General features: G+C 40.4%; 1 protein-coding gene across 6 annotated transcripts in view; it reads right to left on the reverse strand.

Annotated features, from left to right (window-relative positions):
* Positions 1 to 27,803, reverse strand: part of CRIM1 (cysteine rich transmembrane BMP regulator 1) — a 197,146-nt gene that overhangs the window by 94,963 nt on the left and 74,380 nt on the right. For 3 of the 6 annotated variants that reach the window (XM_030800639.1, XM_030800640.1, XM_030800641.1), the window contains 2 exons: positions 15,060 to 15,302; positions 13,824 to 13,944 (listed from right to left, as the gene is read on the reverse strand). In XM_030800639.1, the coding sequence (XP_030656499.1) occupies positions 13,824 to 13,944; positions 15,060 to 15,302 (364 nt within the window). The remainder of the gene's footprint in view (positions 1 to 13,823; positions 13,945 to 15,059; positions 15,303 to 27,803) is intronic. The other 3 variants (XM_030800644.1, XM_030800643.1, XM_030800642.1) reach the window with 1 other exon arrangement.

Consider the following 27,803-nt stretch of genomic DNA (forward strand, 5'->3'; position numbering starts at 1 on the left):
CTGCATGAAGGACTAGTTAGGAAAAGTAGGAAGGGAAATTGGCACATCACGCTGTGGAAAGGAGAACTGGGCTGGGATGTGGAGAATAAGTTTTAGTTTGGCAACATAGGTTATTCCCACTTCAGAGCTGAATTTCCAACTGCCTCAGAAAATAGATGCTTTGGAACAACGAATCAGCTTGTTTATGAACACGTAATGATTTTGTAGCTGTTTACCGAGTGTGTACACGCAGCAGGTACTAAGCTGGATTGCGGCTGGGGATACACAGGGTTCTGGCCCTAAGTTTACGGAATTTAGTTTAGGGAAGCTTTGTATATATAACCACAAATGAGAACACAATGGGAGGCTGACTATTAAATCTTCTCCCCAGAGCACACAAAGAACCACCACCAACGATGTCTGGACTAACCTTCTACTTGAAAATCTGAGCAAAGCCTCCACTGCCTGGCTGCTAACACTCCTTCAGGCCGCCAGAGCCATCTGTGGCCTGAGCTAGTGCTGAAACAGATGACTTTAAGCATGCTTCCACTTGGATTCCTTTGGGCAGTCAATTCCCAGCCTCTCATCCTTGTCATCAGTGCAAAGTGAAAGACTGTATTGTCTCTCATCCTCCAAGGAATGCACATCCCCAGAGAGCACTGCTCTGGGACTCATCCCTTCCAACTGATTCCTCTGCTTTCTCCAAACTTTCCTCTGCAGACAAACTCCCCCATCCTCTGAACATATCACACAATGCACCACTCAAATTTGTTTCTAACATTTACCTGGCTCTCCCCTAAAGATTCTATTTCCTTATAGCCATCTCCAGTGAGACGGACAATCCCCACATCCTACTCACTTATTCACCTGGGATTGAAGGGACGTCAACATTCTCCAAGTTGACCACTGGCTACTTCCACATGGTTGCTTTCCTCTCTCATGCAAACCTTCCCTTCCTGTGACTCTGTCTCCTATCCAACGCTTTAGGGGGCAGAGGTTTGGGGAATGCACTTTGACAACAACACAGTCTTAGGTTCAAGTTCTGGCCACTTGGAACTATGTGACCTTGAGTAAGTTAAGTAATTTCTCTAAGCCTCAATTGTTAGCCTATGTACAGTGGGGATGATTAAAGTACCCACATGTCATATGACTGCTATGTGGATTAAATGAACTGATGAAAAATAACCAGGATAGTGCCTGGAACACAGAAGCACACGACACCTGTTAGCTGTTTTATATGATTATAATTCGAGAGGCTTGAGAGTCTATGTGGACAAAGTATTTTCAACACTCTGGCCTCACTTGATCTTTTGGAACCCAGTGCCCCTTGCTACCCCCTCTACTTCGGTGACTCAGTCCTGCGGCCACAGCTCTCTGAACTCTCTGAAGTCACACATCCTATCTGCTGATCACAACAGTCCATCCTTCCAGTTCTCCCTGGCCCATGCTCTACCACACTGACACTTCAAAGTCACTGAGACATCTACTCCCTAGATCGTTTCCTTTTCTCTGCAGCCTGAACCTCCTACTGACTGCACCGCGTTAACAACGGAGCCCAAAACCCATGGGGCTTCACTTGAACCACCATCTTCCTAACGCTTTTACCTTTCCTGCCTCTTTATCCTCCTTCTGTATCTGTCTCCCAAACCCAACTTATTTAATCCCAGAGATGGCAAACCTGAATGTCTACAGGAGTCAGGCAGGAATCCTAAAAGAGTAGAGGGGGGCTGTAGACACCTCAAGAAGGTCTGTGACCTCTAACGGGGCATCACTACTCATTGCATGCTGAAGGGTAAACTCAATGAGGGCATACCTTCCATGTACTCAAAAGAAGCCAGATTTTTACGTGAAGTATGCCAGTTTTTAAATATCAGTGACTAATTTAAAAATGGAAAAAAAGGGGCACATTAAAGAAAACATGTCTTGGGGTAAAATTCAGCCCCAAGAACTACCAATTGCAAACTGTGATTCAACCCTTTGACTTCCTCTGTGTTGATACTCAAGCTGTTGAGAGCAGCTAGAGAAAAGTCAGAGCTGCTCTGCATCTTTTACCCTGAAGCCCCCCATCATGCCTCACAGACCTCGGTTCATTCCTGGCGATCACTTCTTCCATGATGCCTTCTCTAACTAGAGGCACAAAGATAAACAGCTGATGCTGCACGTGTGTGTGTTTGTGTGTGGTGGTGGTGGCGGTGAAGGGTGTGAGTGGCAGTTTGTGAAATGACCATCAAATGTTGGGGAGTGGGCACAGAGGGAAGGCATTCCAGATAGAGGAAAGAACACGCTAAATTTACAAAGGCAAGAAAGAACACAGTGTGTTTAGTTTAAACTAATAGGTTAGCCCACCAGAAGTACATTATGTACTGGGAGGAGGACTGGGGTTATTACGGGGGTACTGGCAAGAGTCATGGCCAGAGAGGGAGGTCAGGGCTGAGTAATAAGGGGCCTTGCCTACCATACTGAGAAGCATCTTTACTTGTAAGCAACAGGAAAGTAATAAAACATCTTAAACAAGTAATGTAGTCTTGCAATGGAGTGGTTATCTCAAGAAAACCCAATATTATCATGAATTCCCTTTTTCTTGAATCATAAAGGTAAGTGGGATTAATGTTAATGTTTTAAGCTGCAAGACACATTACAAGTCGAAAAATCAACAACAACAGCCTAGAATGCCCTTCTCTCTTTCTCCATCTGGTGAACTCTGACTCATTCCTAAACACTCAGTTCAAAAGTCAAATCTGACCGTTCTCCAAATGGGAATTAGCATGTCTTTGCTTTGCGAACTTTGTGTTTTCTTGCACACTTCTACTTCCAAAGCACACAATGCTTTAAACTACAATGGCTTATACATATTTGCCTTCCCTTTATAATATATATGCTCTTAGACATATATTTTATTCCTGCTGGGCAGCCCAATGCCTGGCACATGACAAATGCTCAAAATATTTGCTCCCTGAACAATCCAGGAACACTATGGGGTTTTGATGCTAGGACTTTTGCTGCAGACTAATTGTCTATCTAATTTAGTTAAAAGCATTCATTATTTACCCGTGCTAGGTACTGATGAGAATGAAACACATAGGGTGGGTCCTTGCCCTCAAAGAATCCACAATCTAATGTCGTAGGAATTATCATTAAAACTCTTCATGATCTAGCTATGGAAATCAAAGTCCCTGATCATATTATCATAAAAGCCATGACATGTAACTTCCTTTCTTTTCAATCAAAAGCGAAGTCAGGAAAGAATAATTTACAAAGCACTTGCCTGTATAATACATTCACAACAGACTGACCAAGGCCAAGAGAAACCAGCTGTCTCTACCTCCTGGGTTCTAATTAGTGATTAAATGTCTACCAAATATAACCCTGAATTATCTGCAAACTGTTGCAACTACAATGATGGGGAACCCAATAATCCATATCCAATGTAAAGGTGTAAATGAAGAGTAAAATATATTCCGTGATTTGGGTTGCTTTTGGTATTTTCATTAGAGGTAGGGCTTTTACATTTTAGACTTGCTTATTAGCTATGTAAGTAATTTCACAAAGCATTTTTGCAGAGCTGTTCTGTTTGCATGTGCCACGATGATGACATAGCAAATAAGGGTAGGGAGAGACCTCTGAGTTTCAATATTATCATGCCGTAGATCCCACTTTCAACTTTACTGAAAGGCTTATGGAATTCAGTTAAGTTACCTCCTCTCAGTCCGACTCAGAGGGCCACATACACAGTGTCTGATGATATCCATGACCACTCGGATTAAACTGGAAGCCACTGAGCGAGAGCCTTGCTTGTTTTTGGGACTAAGACAAATACAAAATAAGGCTAGACACTAGGTCAAATTCATGGTGAGATACAAAAAGCCTAAGGCCCTAGTACAGGAAACACAGCACGCACGCATCTGAAGTGAATTATTGACAAATCAAACACTCTATTAGGGAGATAGTTCATTTCCAATGGGCAAGGGCTTTACTTCTAGGAAAACATATTTTCTTCAATCTGGGGATAGGTCCAATAATAACATGGAATTCCTACAATTATTGTTTTAAAAACATCAGAGTTTAATATAGACTCTGGCTTTTTTAGTCATGAGTTGACTCGCTCTTTTGGGCCAAAAATTACTGTGACAGAGGGCAACAGAATAGATGTTCTTTTCTTAGTTGAGAAAGATGAGCTTCAAATACACTTCCAAATTTTTTTCTGCATGTGTTTAAAACCAGAGAGAATGCTACCATAATAGCATGTCAAGAGTCAGGAATGTTTTAAATCTGTGCTATGCTAATGCATATTTTACTTATTATATAACTTAATTTTATTTACTCCCAAAAAGCAGCTGGAGAAATTATTCAAATTAAAGGGAACAACAACAACAAAAATCAACTGAATTACGGAAATTTGTCTACTAACAGCCCTATCTTAAAAAATAAAAACAAAAACCCAAACTGTTAAGTGCCATCTCCTCTGAGACACTATCTTAGAACAGACGGACATGATAATCAATTATAAGACTCTTAATTTGATAAAGTCCTTTTGAAAATGCATATGCAGGGATAGTTAAAACTGGTTAGCTTGAGTAGGCATGATATAAGCAACTTCATTGCCTAGCAAATGGTAAAAGCACATGGATCTACAGGAAATATTATTTGATGGCCTAAAAAACTTAACACTGTCTCCAAGAAGAAAAAAAGAAGTGCTTTCTGAGCTCTGAACATGACCCTGACAGTTCCAAGCCACCCTCAGGAAGTTTCTGGCTTTGACATATTTGTTGGGTTGGGTTGATGCGCCCTGTGTTGACAGCCCCTGACCCTTGTGTGATCCTCCCACCCCCCAACACCCTCCTAAAGGCTTCAAACTGCAGAGTTATGGGCTGTAGCTCTGGAGATAAGAGTTGACAAACTTTGGAAAGCTCTACCACGGAAGGATAAGCACTTGAGCACACAGAACACTAAAGGATTCTTGATCCTGCTGCTCGTTCCATTTCTCAGAAGTAGACAGATGTTCCAGAACAGAGGAATAAGAAAATCCCTCCTGTCCTACTGAGTTTTCAGGAGGGAAGGGAGGGATAAGAAAAAATTGTCTCATCTGTTGTTCCATATGTATATGTGCTTTTTGAGGTCCTTGATTTCTCAGTTTGGATTTAGAGCTGGCATATTACTGTATGGTTTTTCTTAAATTTGGTTTTCATTGTTTGGTAGAAAGACTGTCTATTAATTGATTCTTTCCTTGAAGGCAGATGACTGTGTGTGTGTGTGTATGTTGTGTGTTTCCTTCTTATTACCTTCCAAAACTTGGGAGTCTTTTTGAAACTGGCACTGGTCATATCTGTAAGATGTTAAGACCCTTTAAAGCATGTACCACATTTTATTAACCACTACACCACACACCAAGCCCAGTGTTCTGCCTCCCATGAGGTCCTCAATGAGTATTTATTTAACTGTTTTAACTGATTGGAGCATTTTTGTATCTGTACCTTGTTTTCACTCACTGTAGCTATGTGGTTAGATTAATTTGGATTTAACTCAAGTGCTTCTGAAGGGAAGGGATAACCTGCCAAAGATTCCATTCGGCTGGCCTCATCGGGTATGAGTCAATTTCAGGCTGTGAATTCTGGAACCCCAGAAAACTTTTTCTAAATATCTCTATCTATTCACAAGAAACAGTGTGCTAGCAATCTGCTAAGATTCTATTATCATAATGCAAGACAGCATCAACAAAATGAATTTTCTTGAGAGCACAATTTCAAATTGAAGCAGCTCGGTGCAAATATTTAGATGTTATAGTGAAGGCAAAGGACATTGATGACCTTCACTCTGGTCATGGGCTGTATATTTGACATATTTTTCAGACACAATGGGACTACCATCCTTCCTTTTATCTTATTTCCTTTCCTGGAGTTACAGAGTTTGGAGCTGTGATGATAGGACAGAATATGAGTGGGAAATTGCCTTCTAAGGTCAATGTTTTATGAGAGAGAAATAAAACTGAGGTTCAAACAAGGAAAAAAGTCACTTTGAGTAGATCTTTTTTCATTTTAAGAGACATAGAAATAAATGGTCCAATCATAAAGTTAGGAAAAGAGAATCTAAAACTTGTCCATGAACGCAATTCTGTGTGTGTATGCACAATTAAGTGTAAAATACAGAAAAGAACAATATGAATATGGAGCAGCTGAAGACAGAGAAGACACACACAAAGTCAGGCCTCAGGGAAAGTGATGTGGCAACAGAAGGGGAGAAACAAGTGCAAATATGGGTCCAGGAGCCAGCAAGTAGCCATGCATGGGCTGATGCAGTTTCACACAGGTGAGCCTGTGGGGGCACCAGGAACCATAGACACATGGCCCTCTCCAGCACATTTACCAAGGCAGGCTGACAGGCAGAGATATCGACATTCTATTAGAAACCAGCTTAACAGAGTAAATCCTTATCTTGTGGAGTCAGCCTTTGGCCACATATTCTCTGCTTCTGTTATGTAGGGACTATCTATTTATAGATGTAAAGAAAAAAAAAAAGGTTAACCAGCAATAGTCAACTAACCATTGACCAAATAGGCAATCTATTTTCCTGAATTATTACTCAGCTTTCACAATCCAACCAGTTCTGATTACCCTGGCTTAAATCATTACTCTAGTAGTTTATTTCATTTTGCTGTTTCTAAGGTTTTTTTTTTTTTTTTTTTAAGAAAGTTAAAAAAAAAAACAACCCATAATTCTGTTATAACTTCCCCTGGACTTTCTCCTTTTCTTATCCCTAGGCGAGCCATATATCTCTCCCATTATTTTCTGAGCCCAGAAATTTCCTAAATTTTTTCTTTACCTGTCTCCTGTTGCTAGTGGCTTGGGTTCCTTCCCCTCTAAAGGCTTTTGGAAAGTCAAAGAATTTAGAGGTGGAAGTTACTTTTGAGACAATCAAATCCCTCCTCCCCTCCTTTCTTCGACTGGAAAACAGAGCCAGATAACGTGAGGGCCTCACCCAAACTCATGCAAAAGTGGGCCTGGATTCTAGCTTTGAACGCATGATTCGTGCCCTTTCTGAAGAGCACCAGGTGATGTGCAGAGGAGTATTCTTTAGCTACGGAATGGTTTACTCACAGGTATGCGTCTGCTTACAGACAATAACAAAGTGCATGACACAGAATGTTAGGGCTCCTGAGAGGCAGGGCTGGAGAGGGCCTGGTGGTGAGTGAGCCCAGGGCCACAGGGGACAGTGCAGCTTGGTGGTATGTGCCACACATACCTGCTCTGCTGATGCTCACCGGGTAGGACCCTTCCAGCTCCACAATGCTCCCTCTATGAAACAGGAGAGCGATACAGCCTGCCTCCTGTGTTGAGCTCTGTGATTCTGGCTTGTCAATATTTCTAGTGAAATTGTACTTAGAATTTCATGTGTCTAACATATTCTATTAACATTTTTTGGTGAAAACAGAAGTCACGTATTAGTCAACATATTAGCTAACAGATAATCTAACATTTTTAATTACCTTGAAGCTAAGGAAAAAAAAAACAGTCAAAAAAATGCTTCTGAAGATTGATTTAAAAATAAAATAGGATTTTTGGTCTAGTGTCTCAGAACACAAGAGATACACATGTTCCAGATATAGGTTCTGGAAGAGGATCAGGCCCTTTGGTCAGAGAGAGGCAGGGGCCAGGAGGGAGCTTGGGAATCTGGCTTTCTGAAATGCACACAACCCAGAAGAAACTCTATTTTAAGTTTTTGAACATTATAAACAATGACTTAATTTATTTGTACCTTAAAATAGCTGGATTTTCTCAATAACTTTTAAGAAGGGCATATTTATAAAACAAATTGATAACAGAACTTTTAGAACAAAAAGTTTGGGACAAATTTCATAAAAATAAATTTAAAATAGGTGACTGTCAATAATATGGTAAGTTCATTCATCTTAATAAAAAGATATAAAGTTACTTATCAAAAGGCGTAGGTATTTAAAAAACTCGTGACTTACAGTGAAAGTGAGTAAGGTGGAGGTATTACTGTCTAGATTTTTAACTAGTTAATGTCTACCTTGTAAGCCTGTATCTGAAACACTGGTGAAAAATTACAGAGACAAAGTGAAGAGTCTGTAAAATTAGGTCCAAACACTGGAGAGAGCAAGGAGTGGGAAGTGCAGAGAAAACACTGTGGTCTTAGAACTCTCTATCTTCTTGAGAAATAGCCCAGTTGGGCTGAGGTCTGGGCTGGTGGACACCAGGAGAACATGGACTCTCAGATGTATAGCCCAGGCTGGATCCATCCTCCAAATGCATCTGTCTCTGGTGAATCCATTTCTCTCAGGTAAGCTCAACCATTACAGAGAGGAATCTCTATTCAACACCTTTGCAAGCTTTGTTTTGTTTTAAAAATGGACCTGGATTTATCCGGCAGATTTTCTGGTATCCCAAAGTAGCATTCCCTTTTGTATGATGGGAGAAAACCTAGTTTAACCTAGGTGGTCACAGCACTCTTCAAGAAGTGGAAGGTTAAAAATAATGGTTGGCTAAATGATACTTAAAGCTGAAGTGGTGGCTCACAGGCTCTTAAATCACATGTCTGTTCCTGGGTGGACTGCCAAATGGCAAGTGAAGAAAGAAGCAGAAAAAGAGCTGCTGGGGGGCACAAGGGGCTTAACTATAATGCTGCCCGAATTTCACCTGAAGACCAGAAGGGCATGAGTTTTTGGAAAAGGGTCAGGTATCTGCAACACACCACAAAATTCCTGCAATCAGAAAATGAAAGCTAAAGGGCATCTATCTTGGTTAAATGTAGATTAGGGTAGATTAAAAATGGCCACAAATTCTTTGTGGCTTATCTCATCAAGAAGTGGAAGCTACTTTCCAACCCTTTGAATAAGGGCTTGTCCTAGGACTTCCTTTGACCAACAGAATATGGCAGAAGTGTTGTGTAACTTCCAACTCTTGGTCTCCAAAGGCTTTGCAACTTCCTCTCCCACTTCTGACATCATGTAGGGAAAGGGGTCTTTCCAGCCATCCCAGCTGAGTTTCCAAACATGGGAAGGACATCCAGTCCCAGTCAACCTGCCAGCTGGCTACAGAAGAACTGCTCAGTCAACACACAGAATCAGGACAAAGAATGAATCTTTGTCATTTTCAGCTACTTTTTTGGGGCGGTTGTTACACAGCAATGAATAACTGAAACACATATGTGGTATGCAGATAGAAATGTGTTGGTGAGATGTAAATTCATATTCCCCGATATATTTCTTGGACATAAAAATAACAAAACATTGTTATCAAAAAAGCTCCAGTGGAAAGAGCACAGGGTTTTCAATTAAAAAAAAAATAAAAAAACCTGGGTTGAAGCTTTGAACCTGCTCTGTCTCTTGTACCAAGGAAAATTTGTGATTTTCTGCAAGTCTCTTATTATCTCAATCTCCATTCTCATACCTATAAATTCCTCACAGAATTAAAGTGATGGTAAGATATGAATAGTGAAAATGCTTTATAAACAGCAAGGCACATTACACATTTAAGCTGTGACTGCTATTGCTATCTATATGTCACTTAAAGACTATCTTGGCTTTTTTCTTCCCTGCAAAGAAATAATTTGCATTAATGTAACTGTCTTGTAAGTTTCTGTTGTAAATTCTCTTATGCACAGCATCATCTGTACATGCACACACACGCAGACACTCACAAAGGGACTTTCAAGGACCACAAGGTGTCCTAAACCTCACAGGCAGTCCCATTTTCCCTTTTGGTCATTGTGTAGTGTTTAGGCCCAGTACAAGGCCCAGAGCCACTAATTCTTATCCCTCTCCACCCTCTCCTGAAGGATAGAATGCACTGCCATATAACTCATACCATGTCTTCATGCCAACAGAAGAAAAAAGGATAAAAAGAAATGGCGGGATGCCTGGAAATCTAAGCCAAGTTGAGGGAAGGAAGAATTAAATAATGGTTAAAAATTAATTACATCACACACAAGAATGATGTTCAAACAGGATGAAGTTCAAGAGAAAAGACACAAAAGAGGTGAAAATGAAAGATAGGCCATTAAACAAGACAGAAAGGCAGCAAGGAAATAAGGAACAGCCTATATTCACAAAAGCCACAGGTAGAAGGGAAAACCAGTATTTGTCAGGGATGGAAGTGGAAAGTGAAACCCATGCACAGTAAGAACATCTGGAGAGTAGTGTCTGTCACTCGTAAGAACTCAATTCATGTTTGATGAATGGATGAATGAATCAAGTGAAAACATACAATTCAAGACAAAGCTAACAAATCAAGCTCACACAGAAATGTGGCAGTTAGGGGCCCGAATGGGTGAAATAGTCTCACAGGGAAGGGCAATTCCATTTGGATGAGAATGAAGGAGAGAGGAATGTATTCTTCAAGATAGGGGAGAAAAGTCCACAAACGCACTTTCTAGCCCATGAAAGTACAATAAATTCTTATAAAAAGGGAGTTGTTACTTTCACTGAAGGTAATTCTTTACAGCTAAAGTTTCAGATATTTTACCTTACTATGTCCTAAAATGTAAATGGCTTTCTCCCCTGATTTCTCCACATAATCAGCTTTGCTCTCAAATGGCTCTAACTTCTTAACAATGCTCTTATAAGTATGCTGGTAAAAGTCAAATAATCATAATAGGATCTTATATGTTCTATAATGTTCTTCTTTATGCCTAAAAATAATGCTCTTAAAGAGTGGACATTTGACATGGCTCACACACAAGAATAAAGTTACGTAGTTTTTCTCGTAAAATACTACCACTATTATTACATGTTAGGCTTTTTTTTTTTTCCATTTTCACCTGATTATTTGGGTTGTCAGTCTCTAATCAATGTACAACCTATCACCCCATCACCCTCCTTAATAAGCAGGAATCCACTGAATATGCTAAACTAGGGTGAATGGGTCTACGCCACGGCCTGAGTATATTCTGCATTTACTGACTCATTCAGCACTAATGCATACAGAGGAAAAGAAAACATGACACAATTCCTGACCTTTACGAACATCATATAGCTGATGAGACAAGACTTCATGCATGCGACAATTCAATAACAATGTATGAAGGTCGATAATTAATTGACAGCATAGGAAAGGATATGTGGGAAGTTTCTAGGCAGTGGGACATGTGTTGGTTGAAGCATGAAGACCATGTGGATAGAGGAGAAATTAGAGTCCTGCTGGATGAGCAATATGAAAAGAGATGGAATGGAGAGAGAAAGGCATCCCATGCTGTGAGAGATGACTGCCGTGCTTGGAATGGAGAGTTTCTACAGGACTGGGGAGTACCGCACCATAAAGATGGGGACTGGGGGAAAAGTGCAAGGGTTTGAAAACGAGACAGGGAGTAGTATTACAACCCAATGGCAGGAAGGTAACTAGAAACTAAAAATATTCATTCTTTTTCTTTTCTTCAACATATAAATCATCTTGGGTAAGAGAGGGCCTGTTTGTTCATCCATTCATTCACCAATAGATGTGGGCTGACATATTATATTTAGGTAGAAGAGGCTACAAAATACTCCCTTTCCTTGAGAATCACACAGGACAGGAGAGATAGACAAAAAAACATCGATGTGTTCAATGTGTTATGAAAAGTGCTATGATAAAAAGATACACGGGGGATGGATGACAACGTAGCAGAGAGGGACTCTTAAGTCATCTTCAGGGGCCCAAAAATGACAAGACTTCAAAGAGCAGGAAATGCAGTCTTGAAGGAGAGGCAGAAGCTGCCTATATGTATGTAGAGGGGCAAGGGAGTCCAGGGAGAGGTAGTGGCAACTGCAAAGGCACAGGGCTCGTGAGAGAGCTGGAGGAGGAGACCCTGTTCAAAGGGAACAAATGAGCAGGGGATGAGTATGGGTCACTGATTATCTGACATACAGGAAACTAAAGAGCTGTGAGAACCTATCCCTTCTCTGCAAATAATTTACAGTGGGATGTTGAATGACTTCCTTCTCTGTTTTCAACGTCTTGATTAGAGGCAAATTTAACTTTGGCCATTCTTCATTTCTGAATGCCGAAGTCAAAATTATGTCGATACAGTAATAATCATCTTCAAGTTTTATTTTCTAGACTCACAGAAGCTTGAGGATAAAACGGAAGGCATCTAGTTCAACCTCCTTTCCAACCTAATATAATTCTTCTAAGCATACCGGGCAGGTGGCCATCCAGACGGAAAGAAATCTATCCAGCTCCAAGGAGCTCTGGCTGCCTCAGGAAGCAGCCAATTCACTACAGAACATCACTAGTTGTGGGAAAGTTTCTTCTTAAATTGAGACTAAATATACCTTCCTGTAGCTTCTACCCATTTCAACCCCCCAGAGTGACTGAAAAAATAGCTGACCATGCCTCCTATGTGCAGATGGCACTATGTGACATTTATAACAGTGAACTGAGAATTGTCTATTTTCCTCACTAAAGGACTTCCTCATTAACAACTGGCTTAGTTTTGATTAATTAGGTTCTCCAATATAATGTACCACCTTCCTTTTCAGGAAGACCCTGAAGGGACATCTGTTACTGTTAGTGATGCTCAATTTATCTCCTTTACTGATTAGTAATACCTTATATTTGCAAAATATTTCACCCTGTCCTAAGCATCTGCACATAAATTATCACATTCTAATGTCATAGGAAGGTTGCTGCACCAATGTATGTTATCTTCACAAAAATCTTTGAATCTGTTTTATGATACAGTATAAAGGACATGTCTTAGAGAATCCTAGGTTTGACAGAACAAAGGCTAGGAGATGCCAAAGATCTAACTTATTTTATGAGAAGAAAGAAGGAAAAAGTAATTATCAGAACAAATTCTGGATGTCTCTTCAATTACGGACAAATAACTGATACTTACCTTACCTATGGACCACATATACTCTACTCCTATCTTATCCAACCATTTGCATAATCACAGGTACTCATGCAACAAACCTAGAAGCTAAATGCCTGGCACTGGGACTGAGGAAGAAGAGGTTGGAAATTGAGTTAAATAAGGTACAGTTTTAACTCATCCTATTAAATGTAGAACGAAAGCTGAAACACATGAGATGACTTAGTCATAAAGATGGCGTGTTGACCTGCAAAAGATGGAAGGGAGGTCATGGCAGAGAAGAGGGGTGAGTAGTGGGGGGAAAACAGACTGTAAACCCTACATTTCCAAGAACAGTCTTCCCCAAAGCCAAGTACGAAGGAGGGACAGCTCTATGGTGGTGCTTTGTAGACTAAAAAGGACAGGACCCGGAGATCCTCATGTTCTAGAGAAAAACTAGTTCTAGGGGGCTAAGTGCATGCCCTGCTACTAGGGTTAAAATGACAGTGGCTCTTCCCCGCAGTCAAGCCAAAGAGAGATGTGTTTGTTATTCCAGAAAGCATTGTAAGAATTAAGACTTCTCTTGGCCTCAGCAAGAAATGGGTCTGGGTAGACGTGTGATTCCAAACATCAAGGGTCCCTGTGGAGCAGTGCTGTGAAGCATGCAATGTTTCATCACACTGAACATGTTGTTTAAGCACCTACAAGATTCACTGCAGAGGATCAAATGATGTGCCTACTCTTGATAGACACCTCACTGCCTGCCTCCCTATCTATATACAGAGGGGCATATTTGCTTATATAGGTCCCAGGCCTCAAAAGTGTACAGGCACCCTTATAGAAAGAATCTATAAGGGTTAACGACTTAACCTGATGACACCTGGTTTTGATCTGAGGAAAGATATATGTAAATACCAAGTAATGCAAACAGTTCAGTGATTTCTTCCAGAGAAACATGAAAGGACTAGCTTTCTCATGGGAAAACAAACTGCATGCTCAAAATGTACCTTAGATGATGCTAACAAACAAGGAGAAAACTTGACAAACTAATGGCAACTAACCTTGTCGGCAAAGTACAGCAACCATCTGCAGTGAGTCTGACTTGAGTTTCGTAGCTATCCGGGGGACACGCGGTCTGCTGAACAGGAGGGCATTCCACAGTCCTGCAGTCCACACCGAAAACTGAAAGGGGGCAAACAGAGAGGCACCGTTTATTGTTACATTTACTTGCTTTTGGAGTCCCTAAATGAAATACTAGCTCTTGACAAATTTCCAAAGTCTCCTTGCTTCCAGAAGCCCAGTCCTAGTGTCGGCATGTTACTCCAGTTAATGCTACAGAACTGCAATATTCCTCAAATTTTCTGTGTAGGGAAAGAGGTGGGGATGAGATATTTAAGAGTTACAATGAAGACAGAGAAAGAATTAAACCAGCAGTGGTTACATGGATAGTGACAGTTAGCCAGAGGCATTTCTGATTGATAGAATAGTTCAAGAGATGGACAAAGGATCACTTTGCTTGGAGCGTTTATCTAGCAGTTAAAAAAAAAAAAGAAAGAAAGAAAAAGAAAAACCCAAACAAAAAAACAACTGGCTGATGATTAGAAACTTGCAAAGAGGAAATCACTATAACTCAGAAGTGTTCACAGACCACATTGGAAATGCTGCCACAAGAGCAAGGATGTTAGAAATAATATAAAGCAAGAAACAGCTGGGACACAATAGTACATCAAATGTTGGCAAAGAGGGTGAGTAAACAGTCAAAGGTGACTTGGCACATGCTATAAAGTAAAGAGGGCAGATGGGGGGGGGGAATTGGCAAAGAGAAAGATTGGGGCTGAGTGTTACATTATGAAACTTCCGGCGTTTGATGCATGTATTCATCTAAAAATAACTTTGTTTTATGTATGATGATTGTTTTTAAATGTAATAATTCAAAGTGGCAGATATAGCTGCAAATAAGGTATCTGACCTTCTCTGGGGAAATGAAGCAGATTGCCATAGTACCATAAATTTTAACCCTACCTCCCCAGTCAAGCATACTTTGAAGGAAAAAAAGAAGAAAAGAGGAAAAGACACGCTCGCTCTCTAAAGGCACTTATGTACCAGTGGATGATCACTCTGGTTCTCTGACTAGAAGGCCAGAAGTCAAGCTGCCATTAGCCCAAAGTGGCAGATTCACAGGACACCGGTGAAAAGGCCCATCTTCATGTGAAAGGAGAGGCCAGGGGTGGCTGAGGAGGGATCTGCTACCCTCTGATGCAAAGGAACAAGGCTGCTGAGACAGAGCTCGTGCATACCTGGTTTGCACTCATAGAGGTCACAGCACTCTCCCGGCTTCCCTGAGGCTTTTGACACTAGTATGTTCAGGTTTCCCGGCTGGCAGACTTTGCGCAGACAGCCTGCGGGGTTGCACACGCAGCGGCTGGGTAAGGGACAGCACTCCCCGGGAGGAGCATAACCCTCGATCAGAACAGAATCTTCAGGACAACGTGGAGAGAACTGGACTTCACAGCGGGCCTTGGAGCAATCTGGCTTCTCTTCTAAATGGGAGAGAAAGAATTTAGCTTATGCCCAGGGCAGTGTGGGGCACTTTCAACAGAAGAACAGACAGTCCTGATGATCTATTTAAGTAGCCAAAGAGGAGGGTAGGCAAAGAAATTCAGTGTAAACTTTCAAACGTAGTTTAACTAACAATGAAAACCTCACCCAAGATCTACCCATGACACCAAAATATGAGCCTGAAATTCCCTTCTTCTCCGTCTTCCTACCCACTTGTGTTAAACAATGAACATCTGGAGCAATGACCAAAATGAAGAAAGCTGAAGCGAAGATGCACCCATGGCGTGGAGAATCTGAAAACTGGACCCATTCTTTCACTAACTGAAAGATCTTTGAATTCAAAAGAGCTTTAAAGGCTGTTCTTTGAAAACAGTGTACCTTAAAACACAAATAAATCACGGCTACTTCAGAAACCGGAGACAATGTGTATGACAATCAACATGGAGGAACTCTACCTGCACACTCTTGAGTATCAATGGTATTCTATTAAGAGTCTGTGACTTTATGATGTGGCAGCTTAGCAAGATGGATAATGAGCCAAATTCCCGTGTAATTTCCTGAAATGGCACCTGATGTGTTTCTATTTCTAGCAGAGCTCCATCAAACGCACCTTATTCCCCTCTCTCTAATATTATCTGCTGACCCATTTGCTGTATCTGAACTTTAGAGATGGGAAAATTAAAACAAGGTTGGTTTACTCAGATTTTACAATGGGGGAGCAAAGCCCTGGCTTCTAGAACCCCAGTCCACAGTTTAGCTTCTTGGGTTGAGTTTTAAGAGACCTATACGAACATAAGGCCCTTGAGGAAAAGATAGAAATAGACTTTGAGGAAAAGATAGAAATAGACTAAAAGACATTACCACAGCCCAGGACCTTTGGTGGGAGATGGGGAGTTCAGGACACGTTAGGTGAAACTGATGCCGGTTAGTACCAGGCAATGTTTCCATAAGTGTTAATTGGTCTTCCTAAAGTAAAACCCAAACACAGAATTGCGTAGTAGGATAAGACCCAAAAGGTCACCTAGTTTAGTTTCCTCATTTTGTAGATAAAGAACCTGAGGCTCCAGAGCTTAAGGGACCTGCTAAGGTCATTGGTAAACTTAAAGCAAGAATCCAGGTCTCCTCATTCCAGTCTACTCAGGTCTTGATATCATAGCAGTGGATCTCTTTCTAAAACCATGCCTGTTCCTTTAGTCATTTTCTACCTTGATTGCTGTATCTTTCCTCTTCCTTATCTATTTCTTGTCTACCTAAGACATAATATAAGAGACCCTTCATACTTATAGTTCTAGTAAATTCACTGAAACACTGACTGAGCACCTGCTGCTTTAGCAGCTTGGGATATGTACTAAAGAGGAAAGACACAGGTTCCTGCCCTCATTAGCTGATATGGTAGTGGAGGATGACAGAACATAAGTAACAAACATTATAAAGAAGCAAATTATATAGTAGTAAAGGGTGATATGTGCTATGACGGGAAAACAAGAACAGAGTAAGATGGAATTGGAATGCTTAGAAGAAGTGGGTAGCAGTTACAATGTGGTGAGAATGGATGGGCATGATTGATAAGTTTATGGCTGAACAAAGACTTGAAGGAGTGAGGGAATGAGCCATGGAGATACTTGGGAGAATAGCATCCCAGCAGAAGGAACTGCTGACGCAGGCTTGTGTGTCCCAGGAAGAGTAAGTACGTCAGTGTGGCTGAGGCACAGCAAGTGACAGGAGAAACAGGAGATGAGGTTGGATGAGCAGCAGGGGTACCTGGTCATTTAGAACCCTTTATGCCATTTTCAAGACTGTACCGTTCACTATGAGACAAATTAGAGCTTTGATTATAGAAAGAGGAAGAGAATAATTCAGAAAAACAGGTCCCTTCTTAGAAAGATAGGACTTTGGGAACCTGGGCAACAACAGGAAGGCGCATAATATCTGGGGAGGAAGGAGACGTGGGAGGAGGTTGGAAAGGCACTTGGCAAGAAAGAATATGGAGGAAGACAAATGCTCGCACTGTTTACCACAGCTGGGTACAGGGTGTGTTGGAGAAGGAGATCAGATGGGTTGAGTCTTAATGCTGCCTTCCTTCTGCCACCTACCTTATGACTACACTTAATTTTCCTGTTGGATAGAATACTACTTCATGGCACCTGTGCCTCACTCAGGGGAAACATTCATTTGCAGGCCTCTACCCTCCCTGTGGCTACCACCCACATGCCAATACCCAATAAGCAGCTTAAAGCAGAATGGAAAATAAAACAGCCTCTGTACTAAGAGCAGACGTCATTAACACACATGCCATGTGCTCATGTCACAATAACCCCAGAAGGTGAGTTACTATTTGCTCCATTTTACAGACGATGAAACTGAGATTCAGATTTATTTGCCCAAGGTCACACAGGTAATAAATGGTGATGTGGTGATGTGCAACTTGGTCCATCCGGTTCCAGCTGTGCTCCTCTGTAATAATAGGACTCCTGTCTCAGGAATCACTACTGTGATCCTGAGAAATCAGCTGATTTCTCTGGACACAGCTCCTTCCCTATCAGAAATGTGGTTTTTGTTAAAGCTACCAGGTTAGCTGCATCCCTGCTCCCTCTTACCAGTCTTATCTCATTGCGTGTCTCATGGGAGCTACAGCCTATATGCCACATGTGCTTGGGTCAAACAGGAGTCTCAGAGAATCCATCTAGCCCACTTTCATAGTATAACCCCCCAAGGAACTGCCGTGAGAAGAGAACATGATTAACTAATAAGGAATTCCACTCTCAGAGCCCCATCTGAGAGTGGAGGAGAATAAATCAAAGAGGTGAGGAGGAGAAGGCGAATCTTGAATGTATGCGGATTAAGTTGGAGTTTGTAAAGTGCATTTGGTAGACTGCTTATCTGGCAAACACATTGTTTTATAATTAAGAAAAGCTTTGTGACTTTGATTGCAAATAGCACTTAATTCCTACTCTTGTTAATGTGCTGTCATTAACATATTCTTATCATATTCTATTACATTTTTATTTTACAAAAAATTTAGTATATAATAATCAGAATTTTCAAACATATGCTTCAATTAAACATTTCCACTAAAACCCAACATATTAGATCTTGCTGGTTATCACACTCTTTTTTTTTGTTTTGTTTTGTTTTTTTTTTTGAGATGGAGTCTTGCTCTGTCGCCAGGCTGGAGTACAGTGGTGCAATCTCTCAGCTCACTGCAACCTCCGCCTCCTGGGTTCAAGCAATTCTTCTGTCTCAGCCTCCTGAGTAGCTGGGACTACAGGTGCGCGCCACCATGTCCACCTAATTTTTGTATTTTTAGTAGAGATGGGGTTTCACCATGTTGGCGGGGCTGGTCTTGATCTCCTGATATTGTGATCCACCCGCCTCAGCCTCCCAAAGTGCTGGGATTACAGGAGTGAGCCACCGCGCCCGGCTGGTTATCCCACTCTCTAAGTTATTTTTGACAGTCCCAACATTGTCACCTCTCAACGTGTGTTTTGCAGTTTGAGCCTGAAGAGATGGATTTATTTCTTAAGAGCTGCCTTTGTAATAAAAGTGGAATAAGGTAGGCTACCAAAGACACAGTCTTAAGTGTAAATCGATCAGAGTTTGACAGCTAGAAGGGATGTAAGAATGTTAAAAATGCAGGTTAAATCTTATTAAATGCTTTTCAACTTTTCTCAAAATGATCACACTGGCTTTCTCTTTAATTTATTAATATAATCAGTTGGATTTTAAATCATCCTTGTGTTCTAAGAATAAACTGTTTCTAAAGATCCTGTTGAATTTGACTTCCTAACATTTTAAGATTTTTAAATTTATAAACTTGAGTAATGTTCATCTTTAGTTCTCTCTCTTTTATGCTGGCCTTATCCAATTTTAGTTTCAAAGTTACACTAACTTTTTTTTTTTTTTTTTGAGACGGAGTCTCGCTCTGTCACCCAGGCTGGAGTGCAGTGGTGCAATCTCAGCTCACTGCAAGCTCTGCCTCCCAGGTTCACGCCATTCTCCTGCCTCAGCCTCCTGAGTAGCCGGGACCACAGGCACTCACCACCATGCCCAGCTAATTTTTTGAATTTTTAGTAGAGACGGGGTTTCACCGTGTTAGCCAAGATTCGATCTCCTGACCTTGTGATCCACCTGCCTCCGCCTCCCAAAGTGCTGGGATTACAGGCATGAGCCACCCTGTCCAGCCTATACTAACTCTTTCAATGAGCTGTTTAGCATTCTACCTGTTTCTCTGCTGTAAAACCATTCAAATAACACAGGAATTATCTATTCCTTGATGTTTTCATACTACTCACCGGTGAAACTATCTGAACTCGGTATGTTTTTTGAAGGGGGAAGGGACAGATTTCTTCTTTGGTTATTATTCAGGTGTCCTACCTATTTTAGAATTATCATTCCTAACTTATATTTTAGCCAAAAGCATATAATCCATCTAGATTTTCAAGTTCATTTCATACTTTATTGACCAGGCTTTCTTTTTTGTACTTTATGTTAGTGCTTTTAAGTTTTTGAATCTCTTACTTCTTTGTCTTTCAGATGATTTTGTTAGTTTTCCTCTAGGTTTTTTTTTTTTTTTTTTTTTTTTTTTTTTTTTTTGAGACGGAGTCTCACTCTGTCACCCAGCTGGAGTGCAGTGGCGTGATCTCGGCTCATTGCAAGTTCTGCCTCCCGGGTTCATGCCATTCTCCTGCCTCAGCCTCCCGAGTAGCTGGGACTACAGGCGCCCGCCACCTCACCTGGCTAATTTTTTGTATTTTTAGTAGAGACGGGGTTTCACCGTGTTAGCCAGGATGGTCTCGACCTCCTGACCTTGTGATCCGCCTGCCTCGGCCTCCCAAAGTGCTGGGATTACAGGCGTGAACCACTGCACCCAACCTCCTCTAGTGTTTTAAGATTAATGCTTGGTTCATTTCTATTTGGTTGTCTTATAACAAATACATTTCTTAGAGTTATTATACAAACAATTTTAATTATGCTTTGAATACTTCAATCAAATATTGCTTTGGTTATATTCTGATTTTTGATATCTATTGCTTTCAATGTGACTTGTTGCTAAGTAATTTATATGTTTCCTTTTTAAAGACTTTTTAGAAGAGTGATATTAAATTTCTGCATAGGTAGATTTTGGGGAGCTTTCTTTTTTAATTTATAGTCTTACTGCCTGGTTGCCAGAGAATGTAGGCTGTACAATTCTCTACTTTTGTTAACTTCTTGAGTTTTGTATGTTTTTGGTTTTTAGCACGTGTGTATGTATGTGTGGCCTCATAACCAATTTTAAAATAGATGGGTATTTGAAAAGAACATATATCCTGTTTATTACATATAATCTTGCATAGCTATTAAATCAAGCTTAATTATGACATTCTGATTACCTATACCTCACATTTTTTATATGATTTCCAAGAGGGATCTGTAAAATCTACTACAAGCCAGTAACTTATCTTCAAATTTCCAGCACTTACTTTAATTTTTCAAAGCTATGTTTTTAACTTCATGACTAGCAGGCATAAGATTCAAGCCTGCAAATTGTGAAGTTATGCTTTCAAATAATTTAGATTTCCAGTCTCCATCTTTCTTATTTTGTAATTAACATTCCTTTTTCTCTTATTTCAATCCTCTAATCACCTTTCAATAAATTATCTAGAATCCCTACTCACCCCGCATCTTCCTCTGCCCCGAACTAGTCACCAGCTTGTCACTTAAATGTAGTACAATTACCATAACATCAGGAATTGTTTTTCTGAAACCTTTTTTTTTCAGCCTTTTCTATAAATTCTCCCATCAGATTTTATTTATTCTTCTCTGTCTCTATTCTATGTTTCTTCCATGGAGAAAATAAGGATAAAACTAAAGCCACTCCATCAATTAGAAGGTTTTTCTGACATTACTTCTGAATTTTTAATTTTATCTATTTGAAAAGAAGTCTCTCCTAACTCTTTCCCTGTGGTGTCTAACAGATCTATATATAATACTTAAACTAACTTTTATGTCTGATTACACTGATAACAGTGCAACAGACATTTAAAAAAAAAAAAAAAGCCTGCCCAGATACAGATAAACCAAAGTGACAATATCACTTGCAACAGAAGTAGTTATGGAAAAATAACCTGGTTTCATCATCTTAATAATCTTTAAGAAGTTACTATTAAAATATTGACAGGCTCACTCAATATAAAATGATTTTACCATAACCCTGGAAAGTTTCTATCAATCCTGGTCACTTTAATGTGTATGACTGGATCTTGGCCATTTTTATGCCCTCTTCAGGTCCATGTCAAGAAAGTATAGATTGGTGCAAAAGCAATCGCCGTTTTTGCCATTGAAAGTAATGACAAAAACTGCGATTACTTTTGCACCAACCTAATACAATCATGATCTACAAGAGGCAAATGCATGCAAGAGTTTCTGCTTAAAAGCAAATTTAAATAAAACACAAAGACAAATGAAAAACTACTGGTGGTAAGAGGAAAAAAAAGAAGATAAAAATTATATTGGCAGATTACCATTATTTCTATTTAAATTTTGTAGAGTCCCATACATCTGACACCGAAAACTTCTATTTTGAAATCTCTTCTCATTCTTCATTCTCTCTCTCTCTCTCTCACACACACCACACACACACACACACACACACACACACACACACACACACACACAGTGAGATACACAGCCATCCTGAGACAATCCTTGGGCGGTTCAAGCTACTTCGGGGAATTCAAAGGACCCCAAATTTGGATTACATTTGATAGCAGAAAATTTAGTAGGTAGAACACAAAGTCAAGAGAAGAGTCTGGGGTCACTATTTTTTCCCACACCTCCCTCTGATGTCTTTTATAATCTAAAGCCTTAGAGTAGCTGTAGTATCAGCCTACAGTATCACAGGGGCCCTTGGTCACTCGGTAGCACAGGGAGACCAACCTTGAGAATTACAATTCTGGAGAAGACAGACAATAAAAAGCTACACAGCACCGTGCCAGGTTGTGATAAAGCTTTGCGGCATATTCAGTGATAAGGGTGCCATGTGTCAGCCAGGCGAGTGAAGGAAGGTATCTCTGACATGGCATCAGAACACAGGCTTGCATGAAAGAAGGGAGAAAGCACACAAAAAACAAAGCAAGAGTGTTCCAGACACAGGGAATGGCAAAAATGATGGCTCTAAAGCAAGAAGAAAGGGCCTACTCTTCAAGTGGAAAAACAAACTTCACGATTATTAATAAGAAATCTAAACTGATACAATTAATAGGCAGAAAATACCAACAAAGACTCAACAAGAAAAATGTTTTGATGGATAATGCTTCTTATTAAGCATTAAATTCTCATGGTCATGCTGGAGAAATGAAAGAAATCTCTACTAATTGAGCATCTCCTACGTGTGGGGCATGCCTCTACTCATTCTCACGCACCTTTGTACTCCTGTGTGAAGAAGAGATTATATCTTCATCTCTACTTGACAGAAGAAGAGACAGACCCAGAGAGGATAAGAAACTTGGCCAAGGTCACAAAGCAAGTGGCAGAACTGCCAAAGCCCACGATTTTCCCACTAGTCCATAATGCCAAAAGCAAGAAGAGCTTCAACTTTCCTACTCAGCGTTGCTGGTATCTGTATGTTTAGTCAATAGCTACATTTTTGCTTAAATACAGAGGACAAAATTAATTTGCAAAGATAAAGAGGTTCAGTGTCTTTAGCGTATCCTAATTACTTTCTTGTTGGCTGTCCTATTTCACTTGTTCCTTGGCGTTAGAGTTATCATGTGATAAAAGGAGGAACTTTCTTATATTCAGCATTACTTTGTTCTTAAAACTTTTATTACAAATGTAATACGTATGTCGTCCCTAAGTTTTTAAATTTAGAGACTGACTCCTTTAAAGTTACACTGTGAATTCTTTTCATACACATTCCATGATTTTATCATAACCTTTTTTGGCAAGCTTTGCTGTGAAGACTTGTTCCGCACAATCATAACCCCAAGGGGAAAAAATTAGACTTGTTGATACAGTCCCAGAAATATTTCATATTTCAAGCTCGTTCAGAAACACCCACTGCACTTTCCCAGAACTATCTTAGACTCTGAATTTAGGATTTAACAGCGATGGAATCTTTGCAGAGTCTTTTCTTGGTGGTTTGTCAAAAATGCCATATTAAATTGTTTTTGACTACCTAATAAAGCTAGTTTGCATCACGGTGCAGTATAACTTAGCCAAATATAAAGGGAAAAAAATGATCTGTAAGACTGTAACGTGATTCTTTAATTCAGTGGTTCTCAACTCTGGCTGAGCATTAAAATCACTCACAAAGATTTTAAAAATACCACTGTCTGGATCCCACCTCAAACCAATTAAATCAGAAATTCTGGGGGAGGAGCCTGGGCATTAGTACTTGTTTAAATAGCTCCCAGAGTGATTCTATTGTGCAATTGGGCCTGAGAACCACTGCCTTACTCCAAGCAAACAGAGAATCTTTACAATGAAGCTCCCTATTGACGGTACAGCTTCGCCAAGGGCATGTTCAAACACCCTGGCAAGCCACAGCTGGCCAAGTGCCAAAGCAGCACTGAGCCCTCCAGATCTCTGCCTGCCACCAGGTTTAAGGCATATATCGGGCCCCACCGTGCCTCTAGGAATCTCCTGAACCACACCTTTTCTTCCCAAAGGATGTTATGGGATTACATTCATAATGATGCTTTAGATTAGAGATTTGTTACTTAAAAGTGTGGCCCCTAGACCAGCAGCCTCAGCATCACCTGGGAGCTTGCTGGAAATGCAGAAACTTAGACCTCACTCCAGACCTACTGAATCAGAATCTGCATTTTACCAAGATGCACAGTAAAGTTTGAGATCAACTGCTCTAATGTGGTGGTTCGTTCTCAAACAATGATCCTTGGACCAGGAGCATCAGCATCTCCTAAGGAACTTGCTAGAAATGCAAATTCCAAGGCCCACCAGACCTACAGAATCAGAAATGCTGGGAGTGGGGCTCGGTAATCTGGGTTTGAACAAACCCTAGAGGTGATTGTCATGCATACTATAGTTTGAATATTTAGTGCTAGAATAATGACTTTCAACCCTGGCTGCCCATTAAAAACCCTAGGAGAAGATTAAAAATCCAGAAGATCAGAGTGCACCCCAGACCAATTCCAATTAAACAGAATTACTGGAAGTGGGACCCTGGTATCGATATATATTTTTTTTTTTACAGTTCCCCAGCTGACTCCAATGTGCAGTCAATGCTGACCCATTATTGTACGGACCCTCAACCCCTTCATCCTCTACACTCCCAGGAGATTTAAAGCTGCTTTAATTCTTAGGAAATCGGATCCAACTAGTGTTCCCTGGAATCTTCCTGGAAAAGTCAGAGCTTCCTGGGAGGAAGAAAAAAAGTTCAGAGTGGCTTCCAGGATTTGCCTTTTATGGGAGGTAGTGGGGTGGAAGGACTGGGGAGTGGGACAGCCAGATGCCAAATGTGGCCTGTTTGCATCCTACTGAATTTTAAAACAGTTTTCAAATATTTACTGAGTTCAGAGACATTTTATTTCATCTGTTAATTCACACCAGAAAAATATATCCAACTTACTCTCAGAAAAAATTGCCATTCAAATAACTATATTTATATATTCACACACCATAACAAATTTCAAAATGTAACAATGAATTTATTTTTAAAAAATCTGGCAATAAAATAAGGCCTAAGGATGGTTTAGATAAATGTACAAAGAACTAAAGATTGGTTTCAAAACGTTTAATTTTACCTAATAAACTACAGTCTTCTCTGAATACCTCCCCCACCGAACACATTTTGCCATAAATACTGACCCACAAAAAAGGAATCAAAATTATTAGAGAATGGGACAAATGACTAATGAGGTAAATTAAATGAACTAAATTTGTATAGCCAGCTCAGCAACATTTTAAGAAGACTATAACAGCTTGAAAATGTCACAGAGGCATAAACATTAGAAATTAAGAACTCCCCAGGTGATGTTTACTGTAAGGTGGCATCCATTTTAGAACAACAAATAAAACCTCTATCAATTTTTCCTCCACTGAGGAAGGGACACGGTAACTTGGTTCTTCCTTTGTGCAACAATGACAGCAATTTGAAAAAAGTACATAATAAAATGTCAGATTTTAAATATGTCAGAGTGAAGGGTCTGGTGTTCATCTGTAAAATGAGGGGCTGGCCCTTGTGGATGTCACATGAACATATTCCAATCAGATGTTCTGAGAGCCCTTCCTATGCGGTCAGGTTCCAAGGATGCTCAGTTCCTGCTCATTCAAGGAACACTGACAAACGCTTGCTGAATTAAAGGAGCAGCCAGTCATGTTCCTTTAAACCTCTAGCATTTGTCAACACTCTAGACTTTTTAGTAGTGTAGTAGAAAGTGTGATCTTACGTGATTTTAAAGACAAGGAACAGTAAACCAAGGGTATTATCAGTAATACTGTCAATAAATTCCTGAGTCCCTGAGGTGGCATATGGATTTTAGACGTTTTTAGAAAGACTTCAAAGAATATCATGTGTTCATCTGAGATTTCTGAAAGTGATTTTACTTATGTAATTAAAATGATATAGCAAGAATAAAAAGAGGGTGCTGAATAGAGTGTACAGGGCATAAAGACATTTATTCTACAAGACTGTCTTGGAGAGTAAAAGAATATATACTTTTTCATATTATGTAAAATATGAAGTGTGTAAGTATAAAAACATTTCATACATATATGTGTATATACATATACACATACACACACAGAGTACTCACAGGTCCTTATGTTTTCTCCTCAGTTTGTTTTAAACCTAACACCTAACGCGATGTCCCAAGGTACAGATGTAATCACTCCACGCTTGCTATGACTCATAAAGGTAAAGTTGATTCTGAAACACAGACACACACTCAGAGGCATAGGTACACACACACACAGTCCTCTTACATGCCAAAAGTTTTACTCTCAAGTGCTGTTTCTCTGTCAGCTTCCATTACTTTCTCTTTATAAATTGTCTCCACTCTGGAGAGAAGGAAGGAAGCAGCCTTATATAGGTAATTTCTCCTGAAGACTGTTCTCAGCTATTTCTACATTCAAGATGTGTGGATGGGCCCTGTTTACAAAGTTGTCAAATTGACAAGATGGCATATAATGGTAAGGAGTGCCTCCAAAAACAAACAAAGACCTCCCAGTGTTTATACCCATACCATAAAGGCTCTCCCTGGTGAGAAAGTGCTTCTGCAGACCCCTCCCAGAGGTGGGCATGCCTCTGAGAACAGCCTCATTCCGGTCCCAGGACTCCTTCTGTGAAGGCATCTCCACCCTTCTGGGCCATTCCTTTGGCTCCAGCAAACTTCCTAATCAGACTTGCACTGGGGCAAGCCCCTGATGGAGCCCCGCGTTTCTATGCCCTGTTTGTGTCCTTTGTGTATCCACCACGACTGCCAAGAGGGCACCCAGAGACTACAAATATGTGAGCTGCAGCTGAGCAAAGGGATGTGTTTACTTTCCATCCTGAACTACAACTTGACCTGTAGCAAAAACAAAAATACTGCAATGTGTATTTTTTTCCCAGAAATGATAATTATAGTACTCCAAACATTTTTCAAACTTCAACTACCAAAATAGAAAAGGCATTTCAACAAATAGTTTATTAAATAGGTACTTATATTCTTGGTAGCCCTTAGATGGAAATCATACTTTTTTTCCCCTTCATAGCCATTAAAGGGCTTGGCTTCTGGCTCAAAGCCATCTTCCAGGGCAAGATGGGGTTCAGCCTTCCAAGTAGAGGTAGGCGGAAAAAGTACTCCCTGTTCATCACAGTCAGCATGGGTTTATAAGCACCTTTTTCTATTTCAAAATACCAGCAATTTAAGCAGTAGAGTGTGTATATGGAGGAACTTCTGCACATCTGGCTGATGGGATGTGCTGGAATGGAAGCCTAAGGCTAGAGACACCCTTGGTCCCAAACACAGGAGGTACAGTACTTACACTCCTTTCAGCAGCATCATGAGAACCCCAGCTTATTTTAACAACTCTCTCTTAATGGAATGCTCCCCTCACCTGGTCCCTTACTTCTAGTTCAAGTCTTTTTGATCCCAGGACTCCCATCAGGGTATACCCTTGTAACTACCACTGTCAGGCTTCCCAACACTCTTTAGACCACTGGTTCTCAAAACTGAGCAGGCCAAACGCTTTTTTAAGCACAGATTGCCAAATCTTATCCCCAGTTGCTAAATTAGCTGGTCTTGGGTGAAGCCTCAGGATGTGCATTTCTAACAAATTCATAGGCTCCTGATGCTGCTGTCTAGGCACCGTGCTTTGAGAACTACTACTTTATACCATATCCACTTGCAAACATCAGTCTCTTGTAAGCTCCACCATCTTCTCTCCTCCCCCTAAAAACAGCTGCTTTCTCTCTTTCTGTATGCTAGTCTCTCTTTTCTACAAATGCACAGTAGAGCTGGCTCAAGGTATAGAGGACAGCAACAGGCTTGATGGACCTG

This window comes from Nomascus leucogenys, chromosome 19 (assembly GCF_006542625.1).
Source record: "Nomascus leucogenys isolate Asia chromosome 19, Asia_NLE_v1, whole genome shotgun sequence".
NCBI lineage: Eukaryota > Metazoa > Chordata > Mammalia > Primates > Hylobatidae > Nomascus > Nomascus leucogenys.